The sequence below is a fragment of the Capronia coronata genome (assembly GCF_000585585.1).
Source record: "Capronia coronata CBS 617.96 chromosome Unknown acBCG-supercont1.9, whole genome shotgun sequence".
Taxonomy (NCBI): Eukaryota; Fungi; Ascomycota; class Eurotiomycetes; order Chaetothyriales; family Herpotrichiellaceae; genus Capronia; species Capronia coronata.
In genome coordinates, this window is record NW_006912901.1 from 10519 (window position 1) to 35112 (window position 24594).

The window sequence follows — 24594 nt, forward strand, 5'->3', positions numbered from 1 at the left end:
GGCGAGCGTAGATGAATTGGGAAGATTGCCAAAAGTCGACCCATCCATTCTCATCTGGGGCCACGCTGCCAACACCCCCGTAGAAAACCAATAAACCCAAAAGAACGACTCAAAAGCGATCCACCACGAAGTTGAGTACTCGTGGCACTTTAATGTTCTGCTTCAACGGGCGGCGAAGGTTTATCATGGAATGGTTGTCCCAAGAAAAGTGGATGGGAACTTGGAGTGTCGTTGATGTCCGGCCAATGAGCAGCGCGGGCCCCTTTCCGTTTCAGCCCGTTTCAGCCTCGTTTTTGTCCGGAACGGATCCACCCTGCGCGCGCCCCATCCAGATCTATACAAAGGTGAACTCTCCAGGTGTATATTGAAGTTTGTTTCTTCAACCGGGTCTCAATTGAGATCAGTGACTCACTCGTGTGCAGGGAACCGTCGTAGACACTGCTGATGGTTGATCTCGCAAGCTCCCCCAGATCAACCCGGGGGGGCCTCTCGTGTATAAGTACCGGCTCTTCCCTCGCTTCTTTGGAGTTTTTTCTTCTTTCTCCAGACTCACTTACAACACCAACATCAGCATTACCATCTCGGTCAAGAATTCACTCCTGCTTGTCCAGACGGGCTGTTTCTGTAGCAAGTCTGCTTCCCTCGAGAGCGCCCCAGCGCCTCGTCCTGTCTTTGTTCCTTCCCCTTCCCCCCCCCGTCCGAACGCCTCCTCCCTCTCTCGGTGCTGCAGCCGGCCGCCAGCCTGAGGAAGTCCTCATAGCTGGGCGCCTCATCCGGCCACGCGCTCCGAGTAGCAGCCGCTACTCGACCATTCCCCCGTCCACCAGAGCGTGGATGACAAGCGAGATGGGTCGTGGAACGCGGCCGACGAGCTCCTCTGCCTGGGACACAGTTTACTGTCCCTCAGACATGAGTTAGTTGTCTGCTGACTGCGACGCATCCAGCGTCAGACACTGCCGCGGTTGGCGGGTGTATGCCTAGAGTGGCGGAGAGGGTGGTGGTTTGTTAGACGGGGATTGTCACAAGACGACGGATCATTGGCCCGGGCGAGATGGTATGGGGTTTGGTCGGGGGTTACAATTTGCGCTGGTGTAAGTATGGCTTTTTCGAAAAGAAGAAGACGCGCTCAGTACAAGAAGCCTGAGTCTTTTGGAGTTTGCTTTTCTGTTTGGGTCGGCTTTCTGAGGGTTTTTTGATTTGGTGATGCGTTCTGATTTCGGTTGCGGGAGTTTGGGTCTGATTTTGGAGTTGGCGTTTTTGATTTTCCATCATCCTCACTGCCTTGTGCAATGGTTTGGGGGAGAAGTTGTAGATGTTGCCAGTTGTCTCTCATGCTCGTCGTTGCTGCCATCTGAGGTGGTGATGAAATATGGTCGCTACCATCGATGTTGCTGCTGCCTTGACTTACTATCGTTGACCATGTCGTTGTTGCCCTTGCTGTCGTTGCCATTGTTACCGCTGGCTACTAGTATATTATTATCACCTATTGTAGTTGCTGTTGCTGTTGCTGTTGCCGTTACCATCACTACCCCCGCAGCCATCCTTGTCACCGTTGCTACTACCATCCTCGTCACAATCACCTTTATTATTAGTATCACTCTTGTTGTTACCAGCACTGTCGTTGTTACCAGCGCTGTCGTTGTTGCCATCGCTGTCGTTGTTGCCATCACTATTATTGTTACTATTATTATTATTGTCGTCGCCCTTACTATCGTGGTCACCCTCACCGTCGTCGTTGTTCTCACCATCATCATCTCTCCTCTTATTACCTTCAACATAATTACTTGCTGCGGACCTAATCAAGATCATCATCCCCGTCGTCGTCACCGCCTCCGCGACCTTTATACTGCCACCACCATCGTCGCTCTTGGCCTCCCCTGCTGGCGCTATTATTGATCCTGCGGACAACGGGCTTACCGCCGCCATAATTTCCACCTTCGCCACTATTGTTGTCGCCCTTGCTGTCCCGAGCGCTATCCGTCTCATCATCCATACCCTATCTTCTACTCCCTGCTCATTCTCAGCTTCAACTGGACGATTGAAGAGTTTGATTTACTTCTTCTCCCACTATTATACACTTCTATACTCTGGTCCTCCTACTCGGCCGCAGCTCGATCTCGAAAACTCCTGAAAGAGAGGAAAGAGCAGTCATACACTGCTTCAGAGAATAAGACGTTAGTATCTGGGGAACACGCATGCGGACGAGATAGGTGCCCGTCATTACCAAAACTATTGGACTTGTGCGAATTGTGGTATTGCCAGCTAAGAGGTAGGGCTTCAACTCTGGGGTTTTGGGCAGAGATATTTGCAACATTCACGACAGCAACTCGAGAAGGGTATGCCGACATCCACACAGGACCCAAAGTGGCACATTCCCTTGGTGCCGTTGTCTATTACTTCATCTCAATAAATACGGCGCAACCCGAGCTTCAAACGCATGCAGGGCTGTGCAGTGGGTGGTGCTCTGTCGCCGGAGCATGTGTGGTAGTCCAGAGTCACAGGGAAATACTGAGAAGTCCCGTCCTGCTTCGAGCTGACTATGAACAGGAGTGCCTACGGCTGCGGTTGCAACTGATGCCTGGCCAAACTACCTGCTGAGAAGGACACCATTGACTCGTCTATAGGAGGCTTCAGGTCTGACATCCTCCTACCTTGTTGTCAGCAACCACTCATTGCTGCGTTCTGTGACCAGCATTTTCACAACATTCACTACATTCAATAGGGAGATTGAGGATCTGGGAGCCGTCCGTGGCATTCAATTACTTTCATGGTAGTATACGACCGGTCGAGATGCGAGAACGACAGACGATGATCCGAACACAGCAACTCTACGTCAACCAAGCAGGCAAACTGGCGCCTCAGCCTTCTGTATGCTATAGTCTATGCCTGGAAGGGTACAGCAGCTCTACTGACATTGGCACGTAAGGGCTCTCGAGAATATGACTTGTGGTCTTGTCCGTGGTACAAGTAGCGAACTAGGATTGCCACCTGAAGCGCCTGTTCAAGGATTTGACACTTTCAAGTTCTCTCCTGGCAAGATCACCGTCAGGTGCATCCATGCTGCCTGACTGCGCAGCTATGGAGATCGAGTTTGCACGATTCGAAGTCACTGTACACCTGGACGTTATCGAAGCATTCTTGTCTGATCACATTCCATGCCTCCTAGTGTTATCAATGTACGTTGAGCAGGACTCTGGTCGTCAAGCTGTTCATTCTTGGAAGGGAAACGGATTGCGCAGCATACGGTAGGTATCGGGAACCGAATCATGAGACCCTCTCGTCAATATCGGTCTAAGTCCCGGCTCATGGCCACCTGCGGAAAGCCCGTCGGATTTCACATCAGCCACTTTGCGATTCCCCCCCTTCAGCCCAAAGCAATCGAATCACGATATCGATCGAATCTTTTGTTTACTTTGGCGAAGAAGCATGTCGTCCATCACTTCGTGGCAGATCTATTTCTACTAAGTATGGACATCCCAGGACTGGTGGTGTACACCTTTGGTAGCTTCAGAGACATGTTGAGTGGCACAGCAGGCGGTGTGTTGATATTGTTGGATACAAGAGACATGGGCGACTGCAATCGAAGCCTACCATCAGGCCGCAGCAGGACGAGCGTCCACAATTTCCTGCACGATGGCGCACATATTTGAGAAGGCCTGACGAAAGACCACTCACTCACTTCCGCGATGATAGCTGCCCTCCGATGGCTCTTGCTTTTGGGGAAGCAATCCGACCAGAATCGAGCCGTTTCTACATCCCGTGCACCCAGAGGTCTTTCCCCAATAATACTTCCAGCCACAAGCTCTGTCCTTGGTACCGCATCTCTTCAGCGAAGGTCTCAACGCTCCTGAGTCCCGACTACGCCCATGGTTTCGTCAAGATTACGGGACAGATGTCACTTTCCATCAGACCACAGAAAGTTCACAGAGCTGACACCATATCCACGGCATGACTGTCGAAACCTTATTGTCAAGAAGCCTAACACAAAGGGTGTGATACGTCCAGCTGCATAGCATACGGATGAATCGAAATGACAGCGAATGATGTCGCTACTCGACCAGTTGCACCCCTGCCTAACGAACAATTTGGAGAAACCAGACGAGAGAGAAAAGTCTAGAAGGCCTGCTTTATTCAGCTTGAGGCGAAGGCGCCTGTAGACGAAGCCAACAAGATGATCGATCTTTCAGGTTATAACAAAACCTGACCACTACCCACGACTTCACTTCCGTCATGGCATCGTGGCCGCTTTATGTAAGTCAAATCAGATGCCGGCTCAACTTTATCTCAATCAGGCTGTATCGTCACTCTTCAGGTGGTGGCCTCCGAGCGACTCGGTTCAAATTGCTCTCGCTGTTCTACCAATGCAGTTTCTCGCCGAATCTACTTTCATTTCTTCGACCGTTAATAGGTATTTCGCCTCAGTCAGCAGCATGATTCGTAGAATGGATTGTATTGGGAAAGGTCAGTTTTGGCGACAGCATAGGATATGACTTGGTACTAGGAGCGTTGATTACTGGTGCTACTACTATCTTTTCAGTACTTGATGTTTACTTGGTAGCGTTATAGCACAGATAGGGCGTAGGCATGCCGTAAGCCGAGGCAAAGTCGTCGCCACCCTCTACTAGGCCTAGTAGCCCACATATAAGTACTGTATACTGTAGCTAAGGTCATGAGATAGTACTACAAAGTAGCACTGTATTTGCGCGTTTGCGACATCCATACCTACTAAGTAAGTAGTATATTCCCACCTTAGGGATCGAAAAACAGCAAAATCTCGCCGCTGGCTACGTCTTAGGTACCTCCGCGGAGCGTAGAATATGTCTCGTTGGTAGTAGATCAATAAGACAGCCATTATATCGACTTGCGAGCTCGATTTGGTGTCGATCTGATCTGATCTAGTTCTGATCTAGTTCTGATCCGGCTCCGATCCTGCTCCGGTTCGGTCTCGAACCTTGAATCTGGAAATTTACATTTCATGAGGAAGGCGCCAGACATATCAAATAGGTACTACCTAGGTGTACCTAATGATACAGGCGTCCTCCTGGATGAGGGTTTGCTCTCGTTTCGCGCTATGCCTATTACAGTAAGATTGCACTACTACTAGTATTTTACGAATTCGGTTTAGCTATCACGAGTTTGACTAATAAGAATTAAGCCAGAGGCTCTGTACAGACTAGGGTACTAGTACTTCCTTAGGCTGAACGGTGGGCTGAAGCCACTGATGTGATGTCTCCACTGTCGTCATTTACTACGTACATACGCTGTGTACGTCTGAAAAATACAGTACAGGGTACTGTAAGTTACACTATGACGAAAAGAGAGTGGTATGTTACGGTATTACCACTGCAACCACGCCCGTTAATTCGAAACCCATGGGACCGTGGGACAATCACCCAAATCAACGCTTCGGAACTGGTATGTCCCCAAAAATTTGTGAACAGGCCCAGTGCCTTTCGGACTGGCGACTCAGTAGCTTCGACCGAGATCGGATGTCGCTGGCGGGGCCTGGCAGAATTTCCCGCATGTCAATCAATGCAGCTATGTGATGATGCACACGCCTTTGAATCCGAGATGAGTGGTCTCTAGGCGGACAGCGCACCTCGAAAAGGGCGATAATATCGTACTTAGCTCATGTCTCTCCAGCTGCCACACTGGGATTCCAGGAAGCCTAGCAATCTTCAACAATGGCGTTGGAGTCGAGCAGCGAGACAAATCTCTTTCCTCCCCCGGCACTTTCCATTGTCCATGGCGACGCCGACGTCCCTTTGCTCGACTTTACGTTGGCTGAGCTACTCGACTTCCAATGTACCAAATACAGCTCTAACGAGTGCTTGATAGTACCATGGACAGGAGCAAGATGGACGTACGAACATCTGCGGCAAGAAAGCGTCTGGCTGGCGAAGGCCTTGGCTTCTCGAGGGATTCGACCCGGTGATCGTATCGGTATTATGGCTGGCAACTGTGAGCAGTATGTCTCTGTCTTCTTTGCTTGTATGCGAATAGGTTGCATCTTGGTCATCTTGAACAATACGTACACTCCCTCAGAGGCGCGGTATGCACTGGAGTTTACAGGTGAGTCTGAAATACTGAGTTGCGACTGCCACAGGCATACTTACAGAAAGTCAGAATGCAAGCTGCTTTTCACCACCCCCAGAATCGGCTACCATGACAATCGAAGGCTGCTGTCTAGCTTGACCAAGAATCCTGGGACACTGGAGGACATCATTATCCTAAGGGGCTATCCAGGTCATTTTACGTCGTACACGAGCCTTATCGAGGCAGGCGCCGCCGCATCGGGTGATATATTGGATCACGTGTCCACGCAGTTCAGTGCTCACGATGTTTGCAATCTTCAGTTCACAAGCGGCACCACTGGAAATCCGAAAGCCGCAATGCTCACCCACTAGTAAGTGTCGCAGCTGCTCCCATTTCACTGTCACGATTCCCAACTAACTCCGCACCAGCTCTCTTGTCAACAACAGTCGGTTCATCGGTGACCGAATGGCTTTCACAGAAGACGATGTGTTGTGCTGTCCGCCACCGCTGTTCCATTGCTTCGGTCTCGTCCTCGGACTGCTAGCGATTATGACCCACGGTGGCAAGGTTGTATACCCGAGCGAGACTTTCGATGCAGCTGCATGCTTGAAAGTAATCTCCGAAGAACAATGTACCGGTCTTCATGGAGTGCCAGCCATGTTCGATTCCATTTTCAGCCTACCACGGCCGGAAGACTTTGACTGCTATCGACTCAGGACGGGTATTATTGCTGGGGCACCCGTCCCGAAGCATTTGATGGAGCTTCTGTTTAATGAGTTGGGAATGACAGAGTTTACGAGTAGCTACGGTACTTATGCCTTAGTCATATTCGGACCATATTTACTGATTCATTGTGCAAAGGTCTGACCGAGGCTTCTCCGACGTGTTTCAACGCGTTCCATGATGATCCAATTGAATTGAAGCTATCAACTGTCGGCAAGGTTATGCCCCATGCACACGCAAAAATTGTTGACCACAATGGAAACATACTTCCCATCGGCCAGCGTGGTGAATTGTGCATTGCCGGGTATCAATTGCAGCGGGGATATTGGAGAAACTCAGAGAAGACGGCTGAAGTGATGATTCGCGACGAGGAGGGAGTGTTGTGGTTGCATACAGGCGATGAGGCCGTCTTTCACGATGACGGCACATGCACAATTACTGGTCGCTTCAAGGATATCATAATCCGAGGTAAGCTGCACATGTCGTCCAAACCTATTACCGCACTGACACATTCGACCAGGTGGAGAGAACATCTACCCTCTGGAGATTGAAGAGAGACTCGTTCAGCATGAAGCCGTTGAGCGAGCAATCGTCGTGGGTGTGAAACACAGCAGATATGGGGAGGTGGTGGGTGCATTCCTCCAACGAGCAACAAATGCTTCGGGCAGGTACAGCCACCTTACTGACGAGGGTGTGCGTGACTGGGTGAGGATGAAGCTTGGGAGGCACAAAGCTCCGGCATACGTCTTCTGGCTGGGTGAAGATGGTCTACCATCTACTGTTCCTTTGACGGGCAGCGGAAAGGTAAGAAAATTCGAGCTGGCAAAACTGGCGGAGCAGATATTGTCCAAAGAGAGGGCAAAACTATGAGTTGGGGAAACAATCCAAAGGCTTGTCATCTGTTGAGCTATGATCTGAGGCTTCTAGAAGCCTTCCAAACACGGTGCGTAAGCTCAAGATGGTCAGACTCAGAGCTTGCGTAAGCCTTCTTCCGATGCTATGGCCATAACCAGGACCTTTTGCGACATGGTCCAGACGATCTAGAGTCGCCTACGTCCTTTCACGCTAAATCAGTACCCTGATCTTCTTGACACATATTCCTTCACTGCCGTTTGTCTATAGGTGTGCCACTCTCTCCTCAGCCAACGGAGCAGTCGGCTGCTCCATTCTTTGCGACACTATCGCATCAACAACACGTTTACTCCTTGCTGCGAGGATTGGGTACAAGTCGTCGTCCATCTACGTCGTTAGAATCAGCAAGCTAAGAGGTTGAAGGACCGAAAACTCACATCTTCTCCTTCCAATGCGCCTTGTAGCCACAAGCCGCATCCTACGCCGCAGGATCCGGTCCGGAAGTTGACCTGATAATCTCGGTTCACCGTGACTTGGTGGCCGTCAAGCATACCAAGCAACGGAGCCAAGATTTTCTTGTATTCAGTCCTCTCGTAGCCTGTTGCGGCAATGACCAGGTCGAATATATTGCATCCGAATAGTTGTTCTTCAAACTCAGGCCGTTGGAATGACAGTCGGACTTTGCCATTTGCTACCTTTTCCGCCCCGACCAATTTATGCTGGAATTTGACCTGGAATTTCCACTTATTCGCATCAGATTCTTTGACACTTTGTGCATACTGAACCTCGTAGATGCTCATCAAGAGATGACGGTCAATCGCCGACACAGAATCTGTACAGAGACCGTCGCCAATGGCTCTTCGTCTTAGTTCCAAAGGCAACGCTTGTCCCACCTTAGAACTCGGCTTCCTTGTATTGTCCATGATGCTGTATCGTTCAGGTCAGCTTACCATATGACTGAATCTTCCAGATGAGTACTCACAAAGGGCTGTCGTCGGTTCCTCTTAGAACGGGATCTTGCGTGAACCAAGTCACCTGATGATCACCTCGGATGCCATGGATATGGTCAAAGACATCGGCAGCAGTTTGCCCATCACCAATGATGGCGAAGTGACACTTGCCACCCGTCGTGCGCATAGTCGACGAGATGCGCTGCAGGCAGTCTGTCGCATGGACCACATCGGGCGAAGTGTCCATGATGCTGGAGAGGGGTGCGGGAATAAATGGCTGTAAGCCAGCGGCACAAATGACTTGCTTGGTGGTCACCGAGTCTTGTTGCCCAGTGACCGAGTCTGAGAATACCACATTCCAGGATCGAACGGGCTGTTGGTCTTCTCTCACCGGGAATATAGCCGTGACCCTTTTGCCAAAATTGACATTGTTCTGGAAAGACGCCGAGCACCAGCGCAGATAGTCGGCAAACATCTCTCGTGAAGGCTGTATCTGGGAACTATTCGCGTAGAGTGCCAATCTGTTGGTCGCATGGAGGTATTTCAGGAACGTGAACCTGGAGCGCGGGTTCTCTGATGTGATCAGGTCGTTCAGGAACGAAGTCCTCATCCGGCCACCAGCTGAACTCGAACACGGATTCCATTTTGATGCAGGTTGACTTTCGAGGAAGAGCGTGTTGTCCAGTGCTCCTCGCTCGTGCAGGGTGATGGCGAGCGAGAGGGCTGTAACGCCGAATCCGACGCAGACCAAGTCGAAAGACATGACGTGTGCGTTCCTATCCAAGCCCATGTGCCCTTCCCTTCCCAATACGCAAAGATGTCGACGTGAGTCTTTCATATGCAAAGAAAGCTGGGTTGCACGCAGAATAAGATTGGCGGGACCTCAAACGACAAGACTGATCGATCTCCATACTACATTTCCCAAGAACTGGAGCAAGTAAAATCAAAGCGGTACCATAAGTCGTCAAAGTCGTCACACAAGGGTTACCGTTGGTAATTCGTACTGCCTGTAACCGCACAGTAAGTAATACGCCATGTACTCGGGGCGTTGCGGCATGTTTGACACAGCGGATCTGCTTGGCACTCCACCTTTTCTCGGATCAGATAAAATTGGGTGAATCAGATAACTTAATTTCCACCGCCCCTGACCGCCGAGCCTGACGAGGCCACTTCGCCGAGACAACCTAACGCAGTGCAATCGGGGCGATGTTGATGATCGAACGGTGAAAATTTTCATCTGATAAGATAAAGTCCAATCAACTTCTTTCTGAAGCTCGATGCCCAGGAAAAAGAGCCTCTTAACCTCAGACATGTTGTTGGTAGGTCCCATATCGCTACCCACATTCATGCACAAGCTCAAAGACGGCAGGATACTCGTTCTGAGGACCGCCCTGCGACATCGGATCATAGCTGCTACAGCCATGTATCGAGGAGGCGGGAGCCACGGTAGAACGAAAGATCCTTTCCGCGGGACCCGAACTAGAACCGAGGTTTTGGTTGTAATTGATTGCGAATGGTCCGAATCAAACCCGGCGCTTCACAACCAGAATCCACGGCGAGAGGCTGATGCCATTGTCCGCTGGCGGACCTGCTAGCTGGGTGGGAAGACGGGCCAGAAATGCGCCTCAAGAATAGCGGACGTCAATGGTGTACCTGGCGGACCGGCCCCTGAACAAGACTAGTGCCCCGGTGCCCGTCATGCCTGTAATCGTCATCATCACGCAACATGCACTTCGCAGAGAGCGATATATCGTAAGTCACAATTTGAGAAATGCCCTGGTTGTCGCCTTCAGTATGAGGTTGGCTTCCAAATTCCAACAGAAATATGCCATATGTATTGTTACTTGAATCTCATTTTTTCCATGATCCGGATTTCCCTCCAACTTTATGACCAGTCACAAACCCATCCATGATCTCTTAATGCTTTGGAATCTCTGAGCGTCGTGCATGGACGCTTTCTTCGCCTGTTTTCTCAGGGTTCAACTTGTGCAAGGGAATTCCTTGCCGAGTTGCATGTGATCCCAGCATACTATAATCAAGGATTAGCCAAATGGTCAAAAAGGAGGTCAAGATATGCGTACTCCTGTTGCCTAGATCGTCTTCGAAGAAGGTCTGTAAAACATCTTCCCCTGACTTTGTGCCCTCAGTGGGATAATAGGCAACTCCCTGCTTCCCAATTGCTATAGCCATCATGGCCGGCACCTCACTCAATTCCATAAACTCGGGCTTTGTGCCTTGGGTCTCACCGAGCATCAACTGATGGATATTCTGTGCGGCGTATTGTCCTTGGTGCATTGCAGATCCGCATCGTTTGATGCCGGACCACTTGGCCATATCGCCCACAGCGAAGTGATACTGGGAGTTCGATATTTCTGAAGGGAAGTGTAACCTGGCCACAAGTAAGCTCTGGAAGTAAGCTCTGGAGGGCTTAATCAAGCTAGCAAAACTTACGATGGGGTGATCTTAACGTAGCCATCTTCATCCACGGCTGTGGGTGGAAGATACTGACTTGTTGGAGAGCTCCTCGATATGGCGTATATCACTTCGCCGGCTCTGATCACTCTGCCACTGGAAAGTTTGAGAACCGAGACGGATTTACCGTCTTCGCTCACATGTTCCGTCTCAAGAACACGCTCGCCCAGTATGGTGTCAACTCCAGCCTCGTGCAATTTAGTCCGGCATGTCTCTTTGAATTCGTCCGGGAGAGGTTCTGCAGAGCAGAGCTTATCTCTCGAATGTATCAATGTGACCTTCTGGTCGGGCATAACCATTTTGATTTCCGCGGCCATTTCTATGCCCACGGCGCCTGCAAACTGTCAGTGGCAGTGTACCACTTTGAAGGATGGACATCTCACCTCCGCCAATGACCACAACACCCTCCTGTGCATCTCGAACTTTGCGGATCTGAGAGTCAGTTTCAACCAGGTAGCTCTCTCTGGTAAATGATTGTGGCACAACGGGCCATACCCGTCGGAGGCCCGTGGCAGCTACTAAAAAGTCGTAGCTTAGTTCTCTCAGAGATCCCGTGGTCGTGTCTGAGACGGTCGCTCTTCTGCTCTTGGGGTCCACTGTCCTAACGGAGCCCTGAACGAAGTTGACATGCTTCAGAGCAGGGATTTCGGCAAACTTCGTCCAGACTTTGGGAGCGAACGTAGCTGAGGCCAATGCCAAGGGTGATGAGATAAGATGATCTGATATCGGTCCAAATTAGGCCGAAGATCAAGAGTATTTGTGGTCGCTGTACTCACAATAGCCATCACGCTCATCTACAATTGTGATATCGACTGGGATTTTGCCATGGTCGTGAGGCTCGACTTGTGCAGCTGAAAACCGAGCCGATCTGCCGTTGCACAGGTCTAAGAGATTCAAAGCGGTTCCCAGTCCGCCGTAAGAGCCTCCGAGAATCAACACCTTGAAAGGACGCATGCGGCCAGTAGCACCCAGACCTTCGTTGGATGGCATTTTCAGGAATTTGGTGTAAAATCTCAAGGAGCGACTCAACATGTCGACCGGCCTGCTACAATGACCTTCCAAGGGAATATATGCCCATTTATGAGACCAGCGGCCACCACAACGCATGGCCGGCCCGAGGTCGGAAAAGTGGGACTTTGTCGATCAAATCTAATCTGATAGAATTTTTTTGCTATCACCTGTGCTATCGCTCAGGCTGTGCTATCAGGTCCCCGTTCTATGACTGGGTAGTTGAAGAGGACACCCACCTCTGACGCAGGAGTCACTGGCAAATATGTCGCGTAGTTCTGGGGTCAGACATACGATCCCGTGCAGAAAGTGGGGAGAGGGCGGTGAAGTTGCCATCCTCAAAGGTCCAAAAGCGCGAAAGTACCGCAATACCAGCTGCCAAATCCTGACCAAAGAAGGTTGCCTATGCCGACTCGGTCCTAACAGAGGAGAAGTGGCTCGGTGCCTCCATTCTCTCGGCGAAGTCTAGCCACGATAGTAGGCCAATGCTCCCCCGTAGGCTGGATATACGGTGGAGTATTGCCCTATCCAACCTAAGGTACGTGTATTCATCTTGTCACAACAATGCGGAGGCTGACTTTGGTCCTCTTGCAACAAGAAGAAACCTAATAATGGTAACACGAGCGGCGTTTGTCTCCAATCGTTGGTGCAGTACACCAGCGGACCATCCTCAGATGACGTTGTACATGTCTCAGCTGAAATGTCTGCATTGAACAAATTCCCAAGCTTGAAATGTACAGGACAAGATGGATTCCATCCCTTCTGATTTTCATTTCCCTGCCATATCATCAAGTTGAGACTGTCAATCATGACTTGGACCATCGCCTTTTCGCTCTTGGTCGCGCTTCCTTTGGCCGTGGCCATTCCTCCCCCAGATTTCGGCTTCCCTGAGGCTCCAAACCACACAGAGCTCTCGGTGACCTACCAAGCCAATGGCAATTCATTTGTCGTTGCAGAGGCAGATCTCTTTGGTGTAGACAGTATGCCATGTCATGCTGCTTGACCTCTCGCTGCCTTTGCCGCTGCTGCTGACCGTTCATAGTTCCTGCCAAAGAGCCTACCGTCGCCGTCGAGACTGCGAGCTACGAATCTATTGCAACCTACAATGGGTCCTATGTGCTCCTCATGGTCGATCCTGATGCGAGATATCCTTCAAGCCCGAACCTACGCTTCATCCTACATTGGCTTCAGACGGACATGACAGTCGCGGCGCAGTCCCCTGATGGCACTAGTCAGTTGGTCAACTCATCTGCGCCGCGAGTACCCCACCTCGGACCATCTCCTCCTACCGACTCTGCCGCCCATCGCTACATCATCTATGCCTTTTTCCAACATGCAAACTTTACTTTCCCTCAAAACTTTGAAGATTTCAATGCTACGAGTCGCACAAACTTCAACCTACCGTCTTTCTTGGACGAGTCGAAGTTAGGCCAAACACCTGCTGCTGCAATGTACTACTTTGCCAGCAATCAGACCCAGGTACCACAAGACTTTACCGCTACAGCAGGAGGGACATATCCAGGTGGAAATGGTGGGATGATCACGGCGGGGCCGGGCCCCAATATTACTTCCAGCACTGCGCCTGCCGCTCCCTCGACGTCCGCTTCTACGACGTCCAGCTCCGTCACGTCAACTTCAGCTTCGGACTCAGGCACTTCGGCATCAGGTAGCGCGTCACAGACCGCGTCGGAAACTGGGTCGACAACACGATCAGCTGCTTCGGCATCGGACACAAGTGATGCTGTCAAGCTACTTGTCGGATCAGGGGGCCTAGTTGCGGGCTTGATATCATTGTGGAATCTCGTGTGAAAGGAGTCCTTCCAATGGTTCTAGATCGATGTATGGCCATAACCAACGTCTTGGCATGCAAGAGTCTCTCCGAGTAATGTTGCGCTGTCCGTCACACCCAGAGAATACTTCGAAGAGTTCACTACGCTCGACTAACACAGACATTACTTACCGCAAGGCTGACACCCGTCTTTATGCTTCTGGAGTCGAAGGAAAGCAAAAGACCCAGGCCCAGTGCTTTGATCCAATTGCTTGCTCTGTGGCAGTCAAATCCACGCTACGTTGCCCGATCCTTCCTGAACCTTAGCAGAAACCAATGTGTACCTTTGCGGATGGCACAATTGATTTGACGCGCATTGTTCATGAATGTATCCCGGGGTGGGTTGAGCATGGAGCAACAATGCATACGGTCAAGAAGCAATGTTTAAATGGTCCTTCCCGACTGCCGTAGGTGTGAGTGCTCTCGTTAGTTTGTTCCCGAGAAGGTTGGGCGTTAGACGAGAACCACAGGGCGAGAGGGAACAGATAGCAGACCGAAAACGCCTCAATAAGAGTGTCTTCAATGAACCATGCAGACACTGGTTTCTCATGGCTTCACGAGATACCAACTGACGTTAACATCTATGGGTCTTGCAATATTGACTCGCGGAGTGTAAAGCAGGCACGCTCCCCAAGAATGGACGAGGCAATATCAGTTGATTCTGATGAGACGAAGAGTCGGGCCTAGGAAGGGCGGCAATTTCGTTCCCACAAACAGCTGTACTGGAAGTGTAGGCGAGGTCTGGCGTTGGACTTGGTTGAGCCTATGGAATCCAGCGACAAGTCAACCGCAGCACGGACGGTGAAACATTTGACTGTTTTCCCGACTCACGCGCATTGTACAGGTCTACTAGTGGCAGACATCAGTCTCTGGGAATTCAAGTTGGTCTCCAAGCCCGTAACTTTTAACCACCTTCCTTCGTGAACAGTTCGTGAAAGACATAGCCTGAGGTATGTACCTATAGGCATCAACTGAAATCGAAGCGATGTTTCCTACTGCGCCATATTTTGTCCAGCCATCGTTCGGGGCCCACTCCGTAGCTTCTGTTCGACCGGGCTGCCACTTGATAACAACCTCGCGTACTGACTGACCCTCTTCACTTCTCGGCTGTGTTGTCTTGTTGCTTCTTTTTCGCCGCCTCCTCGCGGGTCTCACGATCTGCTTTGATCTACCAGGTGCTCGTCAGTGCTATTATCCCATCCCCTTGCAGTGTGTGGCCATACATCAGCTTCACTCGGCGTAGCATTCGCGTCGTCCCAGTGATGACTGTGCTCCTTATCCGGGAGTTTTTCTTGCGTGAGTTGACTTTCGGGATGCGCTTTCAGGTCGGCAGCGGCTTCAGCACGATGAAGGGCAGTGGGTTGAAACAGCCGGGGAGTTGAAGCGTATTGTCGTGTTGTTGTCAACGGGACACACCGGCCTCTCACTGCTGCGCGATAGAAAGGCTTCATCGTGTAGATAAATGATATCGTTCTTTGCAGCTATCCGGTCGAAGCTGAAAGAGTTGGGAGCGATCAAGGGGAGGTTGCTGGCCTATAAAGGGGATGTGCAGGATACGAGGTAGGTGGTGTGATGATTACTATCTTCCCGTGGCTGATAGTCAGCCACTCATACCATTCATGAAAGTTAAAATCCGCGCTGAAGAAGTCTGAGTTTCTCCAAAGGTAGATAGATGGATATGGGGTAAGGATGACAGCGATAAGGGACGTCATCCATCATGCCCTTCCTTTTGGTTCGAGAGCAGAACAGCCGGTGCAACTGTTGACTCCGTAGTTTTATACGACTCAGGCCATGATCCTCTTGCTCTCACTGTGAACTGCAAAACATCAAACTGATGCCCGTTGACTAGCAGAGGCCCTCCCAGATCCAAACCCAGGACGCTGGGAGTCATGGAATCTTGGACGGTGGTCTGAACCGCGGTCTCTCGGCTTTCCCACTAGTCCCATGTGCTGCTCACCGAAGAGCGCCAGTCGAGTCAGAATCACAGGAACAAGTCGCGTCCAGATTACGTCCCTCAGAATTGATTGATTGTGCGCCCTCATCGCCTCTGGATAGTGCTCGAGGGAGACAAGCCACCGATGCAGTCAAAAGAAGTCGAAGGTATCGCTGCGTTGGTTCACCATGGCGGCTGTTTCATTGACATTCCCCTACAAGCTCAGGTTTTCACAGAGACCTGGTGCGCAGTAACGGCATGTACCAATTGACATGCTGGTCTATCAGCTTAGCCGCTCTCGTTCATTAGTGTAGGACGTCTCGATCATCGCTCCATAATGAAGCACGACCATGGTCTATTATGCTCTGCCTCCGTCGCGTGGTCGGCTTAAAGAAAGTCTTTTGCATGTTAGGTGTCTTCCGTCCAGCGCCATCTGTTGTTCGGAGCCTCCTGTGAAGGACTGAAGGTCCTGAATCTGACATTGGAAGTGTCCAAGTACCATCGGTCAAAATGGTCGGGCATCGGACTCTTGTACTGTCGTCCTTTTATTCTCTTGACCACCCATGTGAAGATTTTCTTATGTCTGGCTCCATCAACAAGACCGGAAGCCTGTCGTTGTTCTGGGTCACCAAGTCCTTTGACATGTGCCCAGACGTTCAAACAACGAAGGAGAACGGTTCGAGAAATGACAATCAACGCGGTGGCATTCCGCCGTTTGATAGTCCGTCTACCCCAGCAGCCGATCCCCGCAAAGAACCCTCCCTCCGCCTTGTCGGCAGTTGACCATCGAGGAATGGTTGTGGGGAATAGTGTTGGCTTCCATAAAATCTGTAAGTATCTAATATCCTGTTCGATTTGTAAGTCGTGAGTACTTCCATCTCTGCCTCGCCTCCGTGCCGCAGAGCGTACCTACTATAGGAGCAAGATGTTCGACCAAGTCCAAGGTCGGCTGCAGACTCATTCAGTGTTATTTGTATGCTGGATTTCAGTCACCCTCCTTGTCACGCGAGTCCTGTTGAACAAGTATTGGAATAGGATCAACCATATTCCAGGTCCAACCCTGGCCTCCTGTACTGACCTTTGGCGCCTTTTCCTCGTTTGGGGCCGACGACCTGAGGTTGAACATATCCGCTTGCACGAAATCCATGGGCCGCTGGTGCGCCTGGGACCCAACGCCATATCTGTGTCCGATCCAGGTGCCGTTCACATCATATACGCATTGAACTCTGGATTCGTCAAATCCGGGTTTTACCCCGTCCAACAGACGATCGCAAAGGGCCGTCGCTTGTATACCTTGTTCACCTCCACCGACGAGAAGTTCCACGCAAGACTTAGGAGAGCGGTCTCCAGTGCGTATTCCATGAGTACTTTGGTTCAATTTGAACCTCTAGTAGACTCAACCACGTCTGCGTTCCTGGATCGTTTGCAGCAGGGGTTTGCAGACAAGCCAGGCCCTAGTGGGGTGTGTGATTTTGGGACCTGGCTTCAATACTATGCATTTGATGTCATCGGCGAGCTCACATACTCACAGCGATTGGGCTTCGTGGAGAGAGGGGAGGATGTGGACAACATTATCGGGAATTTGGAGAGGTTGCTGAACTATGTTTCAGTCGTGGGTGTGAACCAGTCCTCCAAGGGTTGCATTCCTCTAACTCACGGATCTTCAGATCGGCCAGATTCCAGCACTGGACAAACTGTTCCTCAAAAACCCACTTATTTTGATGGCCAGTAAATATGGGATGGTAAATTCCAACACCCCAGTGGCGAGCTTTGCCAGAGCCCGTATCGCCGGTCGTCTGTATGAAGCGGAGCATGGCGACAAATGTATGCAAACAACCAATGATGGAAACCTGACACGAAGAGACTTTTTGTCGAGGTTCTATGAGGCGCATCGCAAGGATCCCGAGTTCATCACCCGAGAGCGAGTGCTGGCGCTGACCGTTGCGAATATGTTTGCTGGATCTGACACAACCGCCATCACGTTACGAGCAATCTTCTATCACTTACTGCAAAATCCACATGACATGCATAGCCTGATGCAAGAACTTTGGTCTCAGAGAGAGAAAGGCCTGTTTTCCAACAAGGACGGACTGGTCGGGTGGAGCGCCGTAAAGGATCTTCCCTTCCTGAGCGCAGTCATCAAAGAGTCACTGCGTTGCCATCCAGCTGCGGCTCTTGTATTGGAGAGAATAGTGCCACCTGCAGGGGTCACAATTTGCGGCCAATTCATTCCAGAGAGAACGATTGTTGGCTGCAATGCATGGGTAGTACACCGTCATCCCCTGTTCGGAGAGCATACAGACCAATTCCGTCCTCGACGCTGGCTGGAAGCTTCACCTCCTCAGAGGAGGTTGATGGAGAACTCGATCTTTTCCTTCGGAGCTGGATCCAGGACATGCATCGGCAAGAATGTGAGCTTGTTGGAGCTCTACAAGCTGGTCCCGGCTGTCTTGATGCGATTCGAAGTAGGTCCATGGTTCCTTGTCCCTCTCATACCTTTACGCGGTTTATAGCTGATGTCTGTGCAGGTCGAGCTGGCAGACCCGTCCAAGCCATGGAAGCTTCACAACGCATGGTTCTTGAAACAATCGGAATTCAAGGTTCGGTTGAAGAGCAGGAGATGGCGGGCATAGCGATGTCCAGCATCTGAAGGGCCGTGTGTACTCTTCCTGTGCTGTACAGCGTTTGCAGTCTCACATTATCGATCTCAGGGTTGTTCAGCGTCGTTCCGCGGCAATTGATCCGCGGCAATATGATGTCTTCCGACTTGTTCCTATCGCGGCGTAGCTTATCTGTCGGCTTGTTGTAGGGAGGCACTGGCAGGGGAGGTCGACGTGATGGATGACAGCATGATCCGTACGTACTATTCCGAAGTTTGAGACCCCCGCATGCGCCCCTCATGCGGCTTTCAATCATGTACGTGCCGATAAAGTGTCGCAGTGCAGTGGGTGGGATTCAAGATGCTTCTCTGAATATCGACAGAAGTCGTCACTTATCCTGCTCTCATAAGCATCATCACACACTGCGCAAGAAGAACCCAAGCTGTTCTCTGAGCCACCAAAGAACTTGGGGTTACATGCATCATTGGACTTCTTCTCCAATTCATGACTTCGCGTAGGCTCTCTGCTTTAGCACAACAGCTTTCGACCTCATCCAGATCTGTCGCCACGCCTCTTCAGTCGAGAACTCTCGCCAGCATGTCGCAGACACCTTCGGCAGCTTGTAAGGACTCTCTGCACTAAAGACGCACGAATGAATGCTAAATTGTTTGGTAGGCTGCAATACCCCAGCCGTCGTCAGCAAGGGCTATGTACGTTTCCTCCGCTCCACTGCCACCGGAGTTCCTGTTTGTGCTGACATTGTCACCAGAAAGAGAAGGGTAGCTACATTACTGTCGACGGGCTGAAGACTTGTGAGTACATGGAATGCCACAGATAAGTCGCTACTGGGACAAAAGCTTACTGTGTGCGATCAGATACCACCGGACCATCGTCAGCTAAGCAGGGCATCCTGGTCATCTTCGACATCTTCGGGTTCTTCCCACAAACCCTCCAGGGTGCCGATATCCTTGCCCATGCAGACAAAGACCACCAATACCAAATTTTTATGCCGGACTGGTTCGAAGGCAAACCAGCCGACATCTCATGGTACCCTCCTGATACAGAAGAGAAGGGAAAGAAGCTGGGCGAGTTCTTTCAGACCACTGCTGCACCTCCCAAGACTGTCGAACGAGTGAAGAAGGTAATTGGGGAATTGAAGGCCAACCACCCAGAAGTGAAAGACTGGGGCATAGTTGGGTACTGCTGGGGTGGGAAAGTGAGTTGTTTACCCTAGCGTTCTGCAACTGGCAACCGTCGCTAACAACTGTCGCCGTCAGATTGTTAACCTGGTCTCTCAATCTGGAACGCCATTCAAGGCAGCTGCTGCGTGCCACCCGGCAATGGTCGACCCGAACGACGCTCCCGATGTGACGATTCCGATGCTCATGATTCCATCCAAGGATGAGGATAAGGCCGCCGTTGAACAGTATGAGGCGAAACTGAAAGTGCCCAAGCAGGTGGAATGGTATCCCGACCAGGTGCACGGCTTCATGGCCGCCAGAAGTGATCTGGACGATCCGAAGGTCAAGGCCGCGTATGAGAAAGCATACCAAACACTGTTGAACTTCTTCCACAAATACCTCTAAATTTACTAGCAGCCGGAGCGGTACGTGAGCTCGAGCCTTCTCAAATAGGAGACAAAACTGTACAGTCAAGAGAGAGGGCATTCAATAAAGATACTGTTTGCGACACTCCGGAAACAATACATATACAAACAAGATAATTTCCGACCGCCATTAGCATAATATCGTTATCTAGTCGCACTATCCGCCTTTCACTGACGAGGCGTAGACCTTACACTTTGGCTGCCGGAAACCACAAGATCCGTTGCGCTCATCAGGAGCTTCACCAGATTCACATGACGAACTCGTATTGGACATGGGCTATATAACATGGACCAGAACCGCTGGGCGGGGCCAAGTTGAGCGTAGTAGACATCTCTTCGGCCAGCGGGCGGGATTTCCATTTGAGGACACCAAGTTGGAGAACGCCAACAATGAGTGCCCAGGTTGCCCAGCATCGAGTCTATCCGCAGCTCCAGCTCCAATCTCTGCTGCCTGTTGTTTCGTGTACGACCATCAGGTCTGCGTTGTCTTCGGATCTTTCCTCCATAAGAGAAATGCCAGCATGATCGTGAACTTCAAGCCGGCTGCTGTCCACAATGCTCCAGCGAGACCAACGGCACTATGAGCCCACATACCTCCAAAGATTGCACCAGCCAGCAGAAGTAGTGGAGCTGCTGCCCTGCGGTTTCTTTCAGGGTTCCGCATGATGCCCGCCATGAGCAGAGGATCGGAGAAGAGGTCGCAGTAAATGCTCGTCAGGACGACACTGGTAAGGCTGTTATACCCCAAAGCTCGACTTGTCACCGCCTGCCCACTGCTCTGGAATGCCACCAGTGCCAGGGGAACTAGAACCTCCCAACGCAGGTCGCTGTCACTCCCGCTGTCCACCACGACGATGATACCCGCAGTAACAACCAGCAGTAACTGTGTCGTGAACGAGGCCAGGAGGACCCAGCGGCGTTTGGGTGAGAAGTAGCGATGGAAGCGACTGAAACAAAACGAGCCGAAGCAGAAGAAGCCAATCGAGGTCATGGACCGTATCCATCTTGTGCCTTTGGTTGGCTCAACCAGTCCCAATCCCAGGTAAACGGTGTTGCCGGTTTGCATGCTCACAAATGAGCCCCAAATGAAGACCGCCGAGCTGTCGAGCAAGCCTGTGATCACGTATGACAACAGAAGCAGAAGGTCGGCCCATCTTCTGTCAATGTCGTCCAACATGTACTGGCGGAAGCCCTCCCAAGAAGCAACGACTGCCCGCTTGCCCAGTAACGCGTCACTTTCATTATTCGAGACTTCTCCGGCGGAAACATCACGAGAAGAGTCGTCGCCATTCAGGGTGCCATATCCGTCAGCGGGAGGCATGTTCGCTCTAGAGGGGAACGTGCACTAGGCCAGTAGTGAAGAAGGATATTGTCTTCTGCTAAGCGCAGGATTGCCTGAAGTCCAGAGTAGGTACTGGGGTAAAGGTGCTTCGACCAAAAAAGCCGGGTAGGGACGTCCGGCGATGAGAGGACTCAGGAACGGCCAAGCAACAGAACGATTACCTTAGTCAAGGAGCAAAACTATCAGCCGGAATCTAAGACCGTTTCAGTACGTCCATTTCCTCAGCCGGGGGAGTTCGCACCGTGTCACTGTCTAGACGAGGCAGTTGAGGCAAATAACGAAATGTGAGGAGGATGGAAGATGGAGGTGCCGGATCAAGCTGGCCAACACAGGCCATCATCACTATGGATAAACGTTGAACCGGCGGCTTCATGACGTCCCTACTCGGTCAATGATCCATCCTCAAACGATGGCTAAAATGCTAGCCACGCGGCAGGTAATAGGACTGATGAGAAACTGCCGGTTCCAAGGGTCTCGTGTTTACATGTAGCAGCTGCATAAACGAACAAAGACGCCAGCTGCAACCGAGCTCCCCAGAGCTGTAGCAAGAGAGAGCACGTATATATCTCCACACGGTCGAGGTTGTTACTCAAGCCCGGCTCACGAGGGTCTGTTTCTCTTCTAACTCAGCTTCCTCACTCTAAGACTCTGCCGCTTAAAGATGCAGCTATTCATCTGGTCTCTTTTGGCCAGTGCCTGCTTGGCTGTGCCCATCATCGAGAGGGATCAATATCCCATCAAGGCATTCGACCGCAACAGTCCCTACACGCGTAAACACAGAGATCCCTATGATCACAAGATCGACTCCTACGGCGATGACCTACAGCCGCTCCCTTGGCGAAACGGCGATGGCGCTTCCATGTTGGGTCCCCGGAACAAGGACCGGGAGAGGCAGAACCCGGACATGATTCGCCCTCCTAGCACGGATCACGGCAGCATGGCAAACATGCGTTGGAGCTTTGCCGATTCCCATATGAGGATCGAGGTGAGTTCTACCTGTTTCACTCAGGGTTGCGCCAATTTCTGACGTGCGGTGTTGTAGGAAGGTGGCTGGACTCGGCAAACGACCGTCCGAGAGCTGGGTGCCAGCAAAGAAGTCGCTGGCGTCAATATGCGACTCGACTATGGGGTAATACGAGAACTGCACTGGCACAAAGAGGCCGAATGGGCGTATGTACTTGAAGGGAACGTCCGTGTCACCGCTTTAGACACCGAAGGCGGCAGCTTCATCGACGATCTCCAGAAAGGCGACCTATGGTATTTCCCATCGGGTCACCCGCACTCTCTGCAGGGATTGAGTCCCAATGGAACCGAGTTCCTTCTTGTTTTCGACGACGGCAACTTCAACGAAGAGTCTACCTTCTTGTTGACAGATTGGCTGGGTGAGTTTGCCGTCTATAACGTATTCTGCTTGACATTGTACTCACTCTTTTCACAGCTCACACACCGAAGGCTGTTCTTGCGGAGAATTTCCGGCTTGCTCCCGAGGTGTTCAAGACAATTCCCAAGTCTGATAAGTACATCTTTCAAGGTTCGTTACCTGGATCGATTGATGAGGAGAAGCCAGACGGCCGTCATGTCAAGAAGTCCCAATACCAGTTCACACATAAGATGATGGACCAGGAACCGGTCAACACGACTGGAGGACAAGTCCGCATCACCGATTCGACCAACTTCCCAATTTCGAAGACCATCGCAGCGGCTCATCTTGATATCCAGCCAGGAGCCATGCGAGAGATGCACTGGCATCCCAATGCTGACGAGTGGTCGTTCTTCATCAAGGGCCGCGCGCGAGTCACTGTCTTTGGAGCCGAGGGTACCGCCAGAACATTTGATTTCGTTGCCGGAGACGTCGGTGTCATCCCACGTAACATGGGCCACTTCATCGAAAACTTGAGTGATGACGAGCCCGTTGAAGTCCTCGAAATCTTCCGGGCCGACAAGTTCCAGGACTTCTCGTTATTTCAATGGCTAGGTGAGACTCCTCGGAGGATGGTGGCGGATCACATCTTTGCGGATGACAAGGAAGCGGCGGAGAAGTTCCTGAAGGAGATTCACGACGCCGATTACGACCCCATCAGAGGAAAGAATGATTAGAGCAGCCGAGCTTTGAAGTCCAGGGCTATCGCCAGGACCAAACATAACCAAAGGACTGTGGATATATCATAACGCAGCCGTGGCATTTCAATACCTGTGTAAATTGCACATCGCGTTTTCACCCGTAGTAGGTATCCATCGAGTGGGCTGCGGCTTTTCCGGCGATGCATCTTGTGGCTGTTTGGCCCTACTCGTCGAAGAAGTCCAGTAGTGGACGTATACCCTGCCTTCATATGCGCTCAGAATTGATGGGTTGGTTCCTCCGTCAAAATTTCCGACAAGAAGTCACCCACTACCCCATCCAGCAGGTTAACCACTTGCTCTGGAGCGAGACATGCTCTGCACTACAATTGAGTAACACGAGGGCCTTCCGTTCTCCACCATCACCGACCTTGAGATAGCTGAAGTCTTCTCGTTCTCTCTGTCAATAAGCCTGAACCTTGCATGTATGTTGGAACGGCAAACGGGAGTGGTCGCGCGCCAGCACTGTATTCCTTGCGTCGCTTTCGTCTTTCTGCTAGTATCGTCGTCCAACTCCGCTTCGTGATAGAAACTGGTGCTCCTTAGACTCCTCGATGGGCCATAATCCGGGGATGTTGCACATTCCAAATTCTTGACCTTGGTAAAGAAATAGCGATCCTGTCAGTGTGCTTTGCCCCTGTGCGATGATATCAGCAGAGGTCTTCCAGTGGGCTGTAGAATCACTTCCAAACCTCGATACGGCTCTCCCGCTGTCATGGTTCTCACAAAACGCTGTAGTCCAGCCATCCGTACCTTCAATGAACAGTTGCCACCGTTCCACCAAATACTTCGATTCAGATAGCTTCCAGGATGTTACATCGTAAAGGGGGTGGTCCAAACCGATGAAATGAAATGTGGTGGTGACCAATACCTGGCTTTGTCTCTCGTTCGGGCAGATCCAAGATTTTCCCATAAGTAGGCGGTGCATCATTGGTAACCCGATTGCCTCGAATAGCTTGACGATTGTAGCCCCTGGACAGCATATAAATGCTCAGACCCCAGACTTCGCGGGTACCCCGCAAACGCTATTCAATCTCGACCATCTGTTTGGCAGATAGCTGTTCTTCGTTGAGCAATGGTTGAGGAGCTGCGAAGCCCATGGTTGTAAGGTCGAAATGCAGACTTC

The 24594-nt window shown here is 51.2% G+C and overlaps 10 protein-coding genes across 10 annotated transcripts; 5 read left to right on the plus strand and 5 right to left on the minus strand.

Annotated features, from left to right (window-relative positions):
• Window positions 1–5684: 5684 nt before the first annotated feature.
• A1O1_08739 (long-chain acyl-CoA synthetase) lies at window positions 5685–7629 on the plus strand (the record flags this gene model as incomplete). The annotated part of the gene is made up of 5 exons (XM_007729597.1): window positions 5685–6072; window positions 6127–6406; window positions 6465–6844; window positions 6898–7227; window positions 7280–7629. The coding sequence occupies 5 exons, from the start codon at window positions 5685–5687 to the stop codon at window positions 7627–7629; spliced, it is 1728 nt and encodes a 575-aa protein (XP_007727787.1).
• Window positions 7630–8012: 383 nt separating this feature from the next.
• Window positions 8013–9324, minus strand: A1O1_08740 (uncharacterized protein; the record flags this gene model as incomplete). Its single annotated transcript, XM_007729598.1, has 2 exons — window positions 8013–8538; window positions 8594–9324. 2 exons carry the CDS (start codon window positions 9322–9324, stop codon window positions 8013–8015), a joined length of 1257 nt encoding a protein of 418 aa, XP_007727788.1.
• A 1216-nt stretch (window positions 9325–10540) lies between these two features.
• Window positions 10541–12023, minus strand: A1O1_08741 (uncharacterized protein; the record flags this gene model as incomplete). The annotated part of the gene is made up of 5 exons (XM_007729599.1): window positions 10541–10590; window positions 10643–10950; window positions 11013–11367; window positions 11417–11752; window positions 11810–12023. The coding sequence occupies 5 exons, from the start codon at window positions 12021–12023 to the stop codon at window positions 10541–10543; spliced, it is 1263 nt and encodes a 420-aa protein (XP_007727789.1).
• An 826-nt stretch (window positions 12024–12849) lies between these two features.
• On the plus strand, window positions 12850–13850 carry A1O1_08742 (uncharacterized protein; the record flags this gene model as incomplete). Its single annotated transcript, XM_007729600.1, has 2 exons — window positions 12850–13021; window positions 13084–13850. The coding sequence occupies 2 exons, from the start codon at window positions 12850–12852 to the stop codon at window positions 13848–13850; spliced, it is 939 nt and encodes a 312-aa protein (XP_007727790.1).
• Window positions 13851–15029: 1179 nt separating this feature from the next.
• Window positions 15030–15320, minus strand: A1O1_08743 (uncharacterized protein; the record flags this gene model as incomplete). The annotated part of the gene is made up of 1 exon (XM_007729601.1): window positions 15030–15320. A coding segment is annotated over one exon (291 nt), but the record flags the coding sequence as incomplete, so codon positions are not given.
• A 1407-nt stretch (window positions 15321–16727) lies between these two features.
• A1O1_08744 (uncharacterized protein) lies at window positions 16728–18435 on the plus strand (the record flags this gene model as incomplete). The annotated part of the gene is made up of 3 exons (XM_007729602.1): window positions 16728–17414; window positions 17470–18267; window positions 18331–18435. 3 exons carry the CDS (start codon window positions 16728–16730, stop codon window positions 18433–18435), a joined length of 1590 nt encoding a protein of 529 aa, XP_007727792.1.
• A 564-nt stretch (window positions 18436–18999) lies between these two features.
• Window positions 19000–19988, plus strand: A1O1_08745 (carboxymethylenebutenolidase; the record flags this gene model as incomplete). The annotated part of the gene is made up of 5 exons (XM_007729603.1): window positions 19000–19024; window positions 19078–19112; window positions 19172–19214; window positions 19278–19618; window positions 19680–19988. 5 exons carry the CDS (start codon window positions 19000–19002, stop codon window positions 19986–19988), a joined length of 753 nt encoding a protein of 250 aa, XP_007727793.1.
• A 492-nt stretch (window positions 19989–20480) lies between these two features.
• Window positions 20481–21329, minus strand: A1O1_08746 (uncharacterized protein; the record flags this gene model as incomplete). Its single annotated transcript, XM_007729604.1, has 1 exon — window positions 20481–21329. One exon carries the CDS (start codon window positions 21327–21329, stop codon window positions 20481–20483), a length of 849 nt encoding a protein of 282 aa, XP_007727794.1.
• A 682-nt stretch (window positions 21330–22011) lies between these two features.
• On the plus strand, window positions 22012–23447 carry A1O1_08747 (oxalate decarboxylase; the record flags this gene model as incomplete). Its single annotated transcript, XM_007729605.1, has 3 exons — window positions 22012–22335; window positions 22393–22732; window positions 22789–23447. The coding sequence occupies 3 exons, from the start codon at window positions 22012–22014 to the stop codon at window positions 23445–23447; spliced, it is 1323 nt and encodes a 440-aa protein (XP_007727795.1).
• A 559-nt stretch (window positions 23448–24006) lies between these two features.
• Window positions 24007–24372, minus strand: A1O1_08748 (alpha-glucosidase; the record flags this gene model as incomplete). Its single annotated transcript, XM_007729606.1, has 1 exon — window positions 24007–24372. A coding segment is annotated over one exon (366 nt), but the record flags the coding sequence as incomplete, so codon positions are not given.
• Between the last annotated feature and the right edge of the window lie 222 nt (window positions 24373–24594).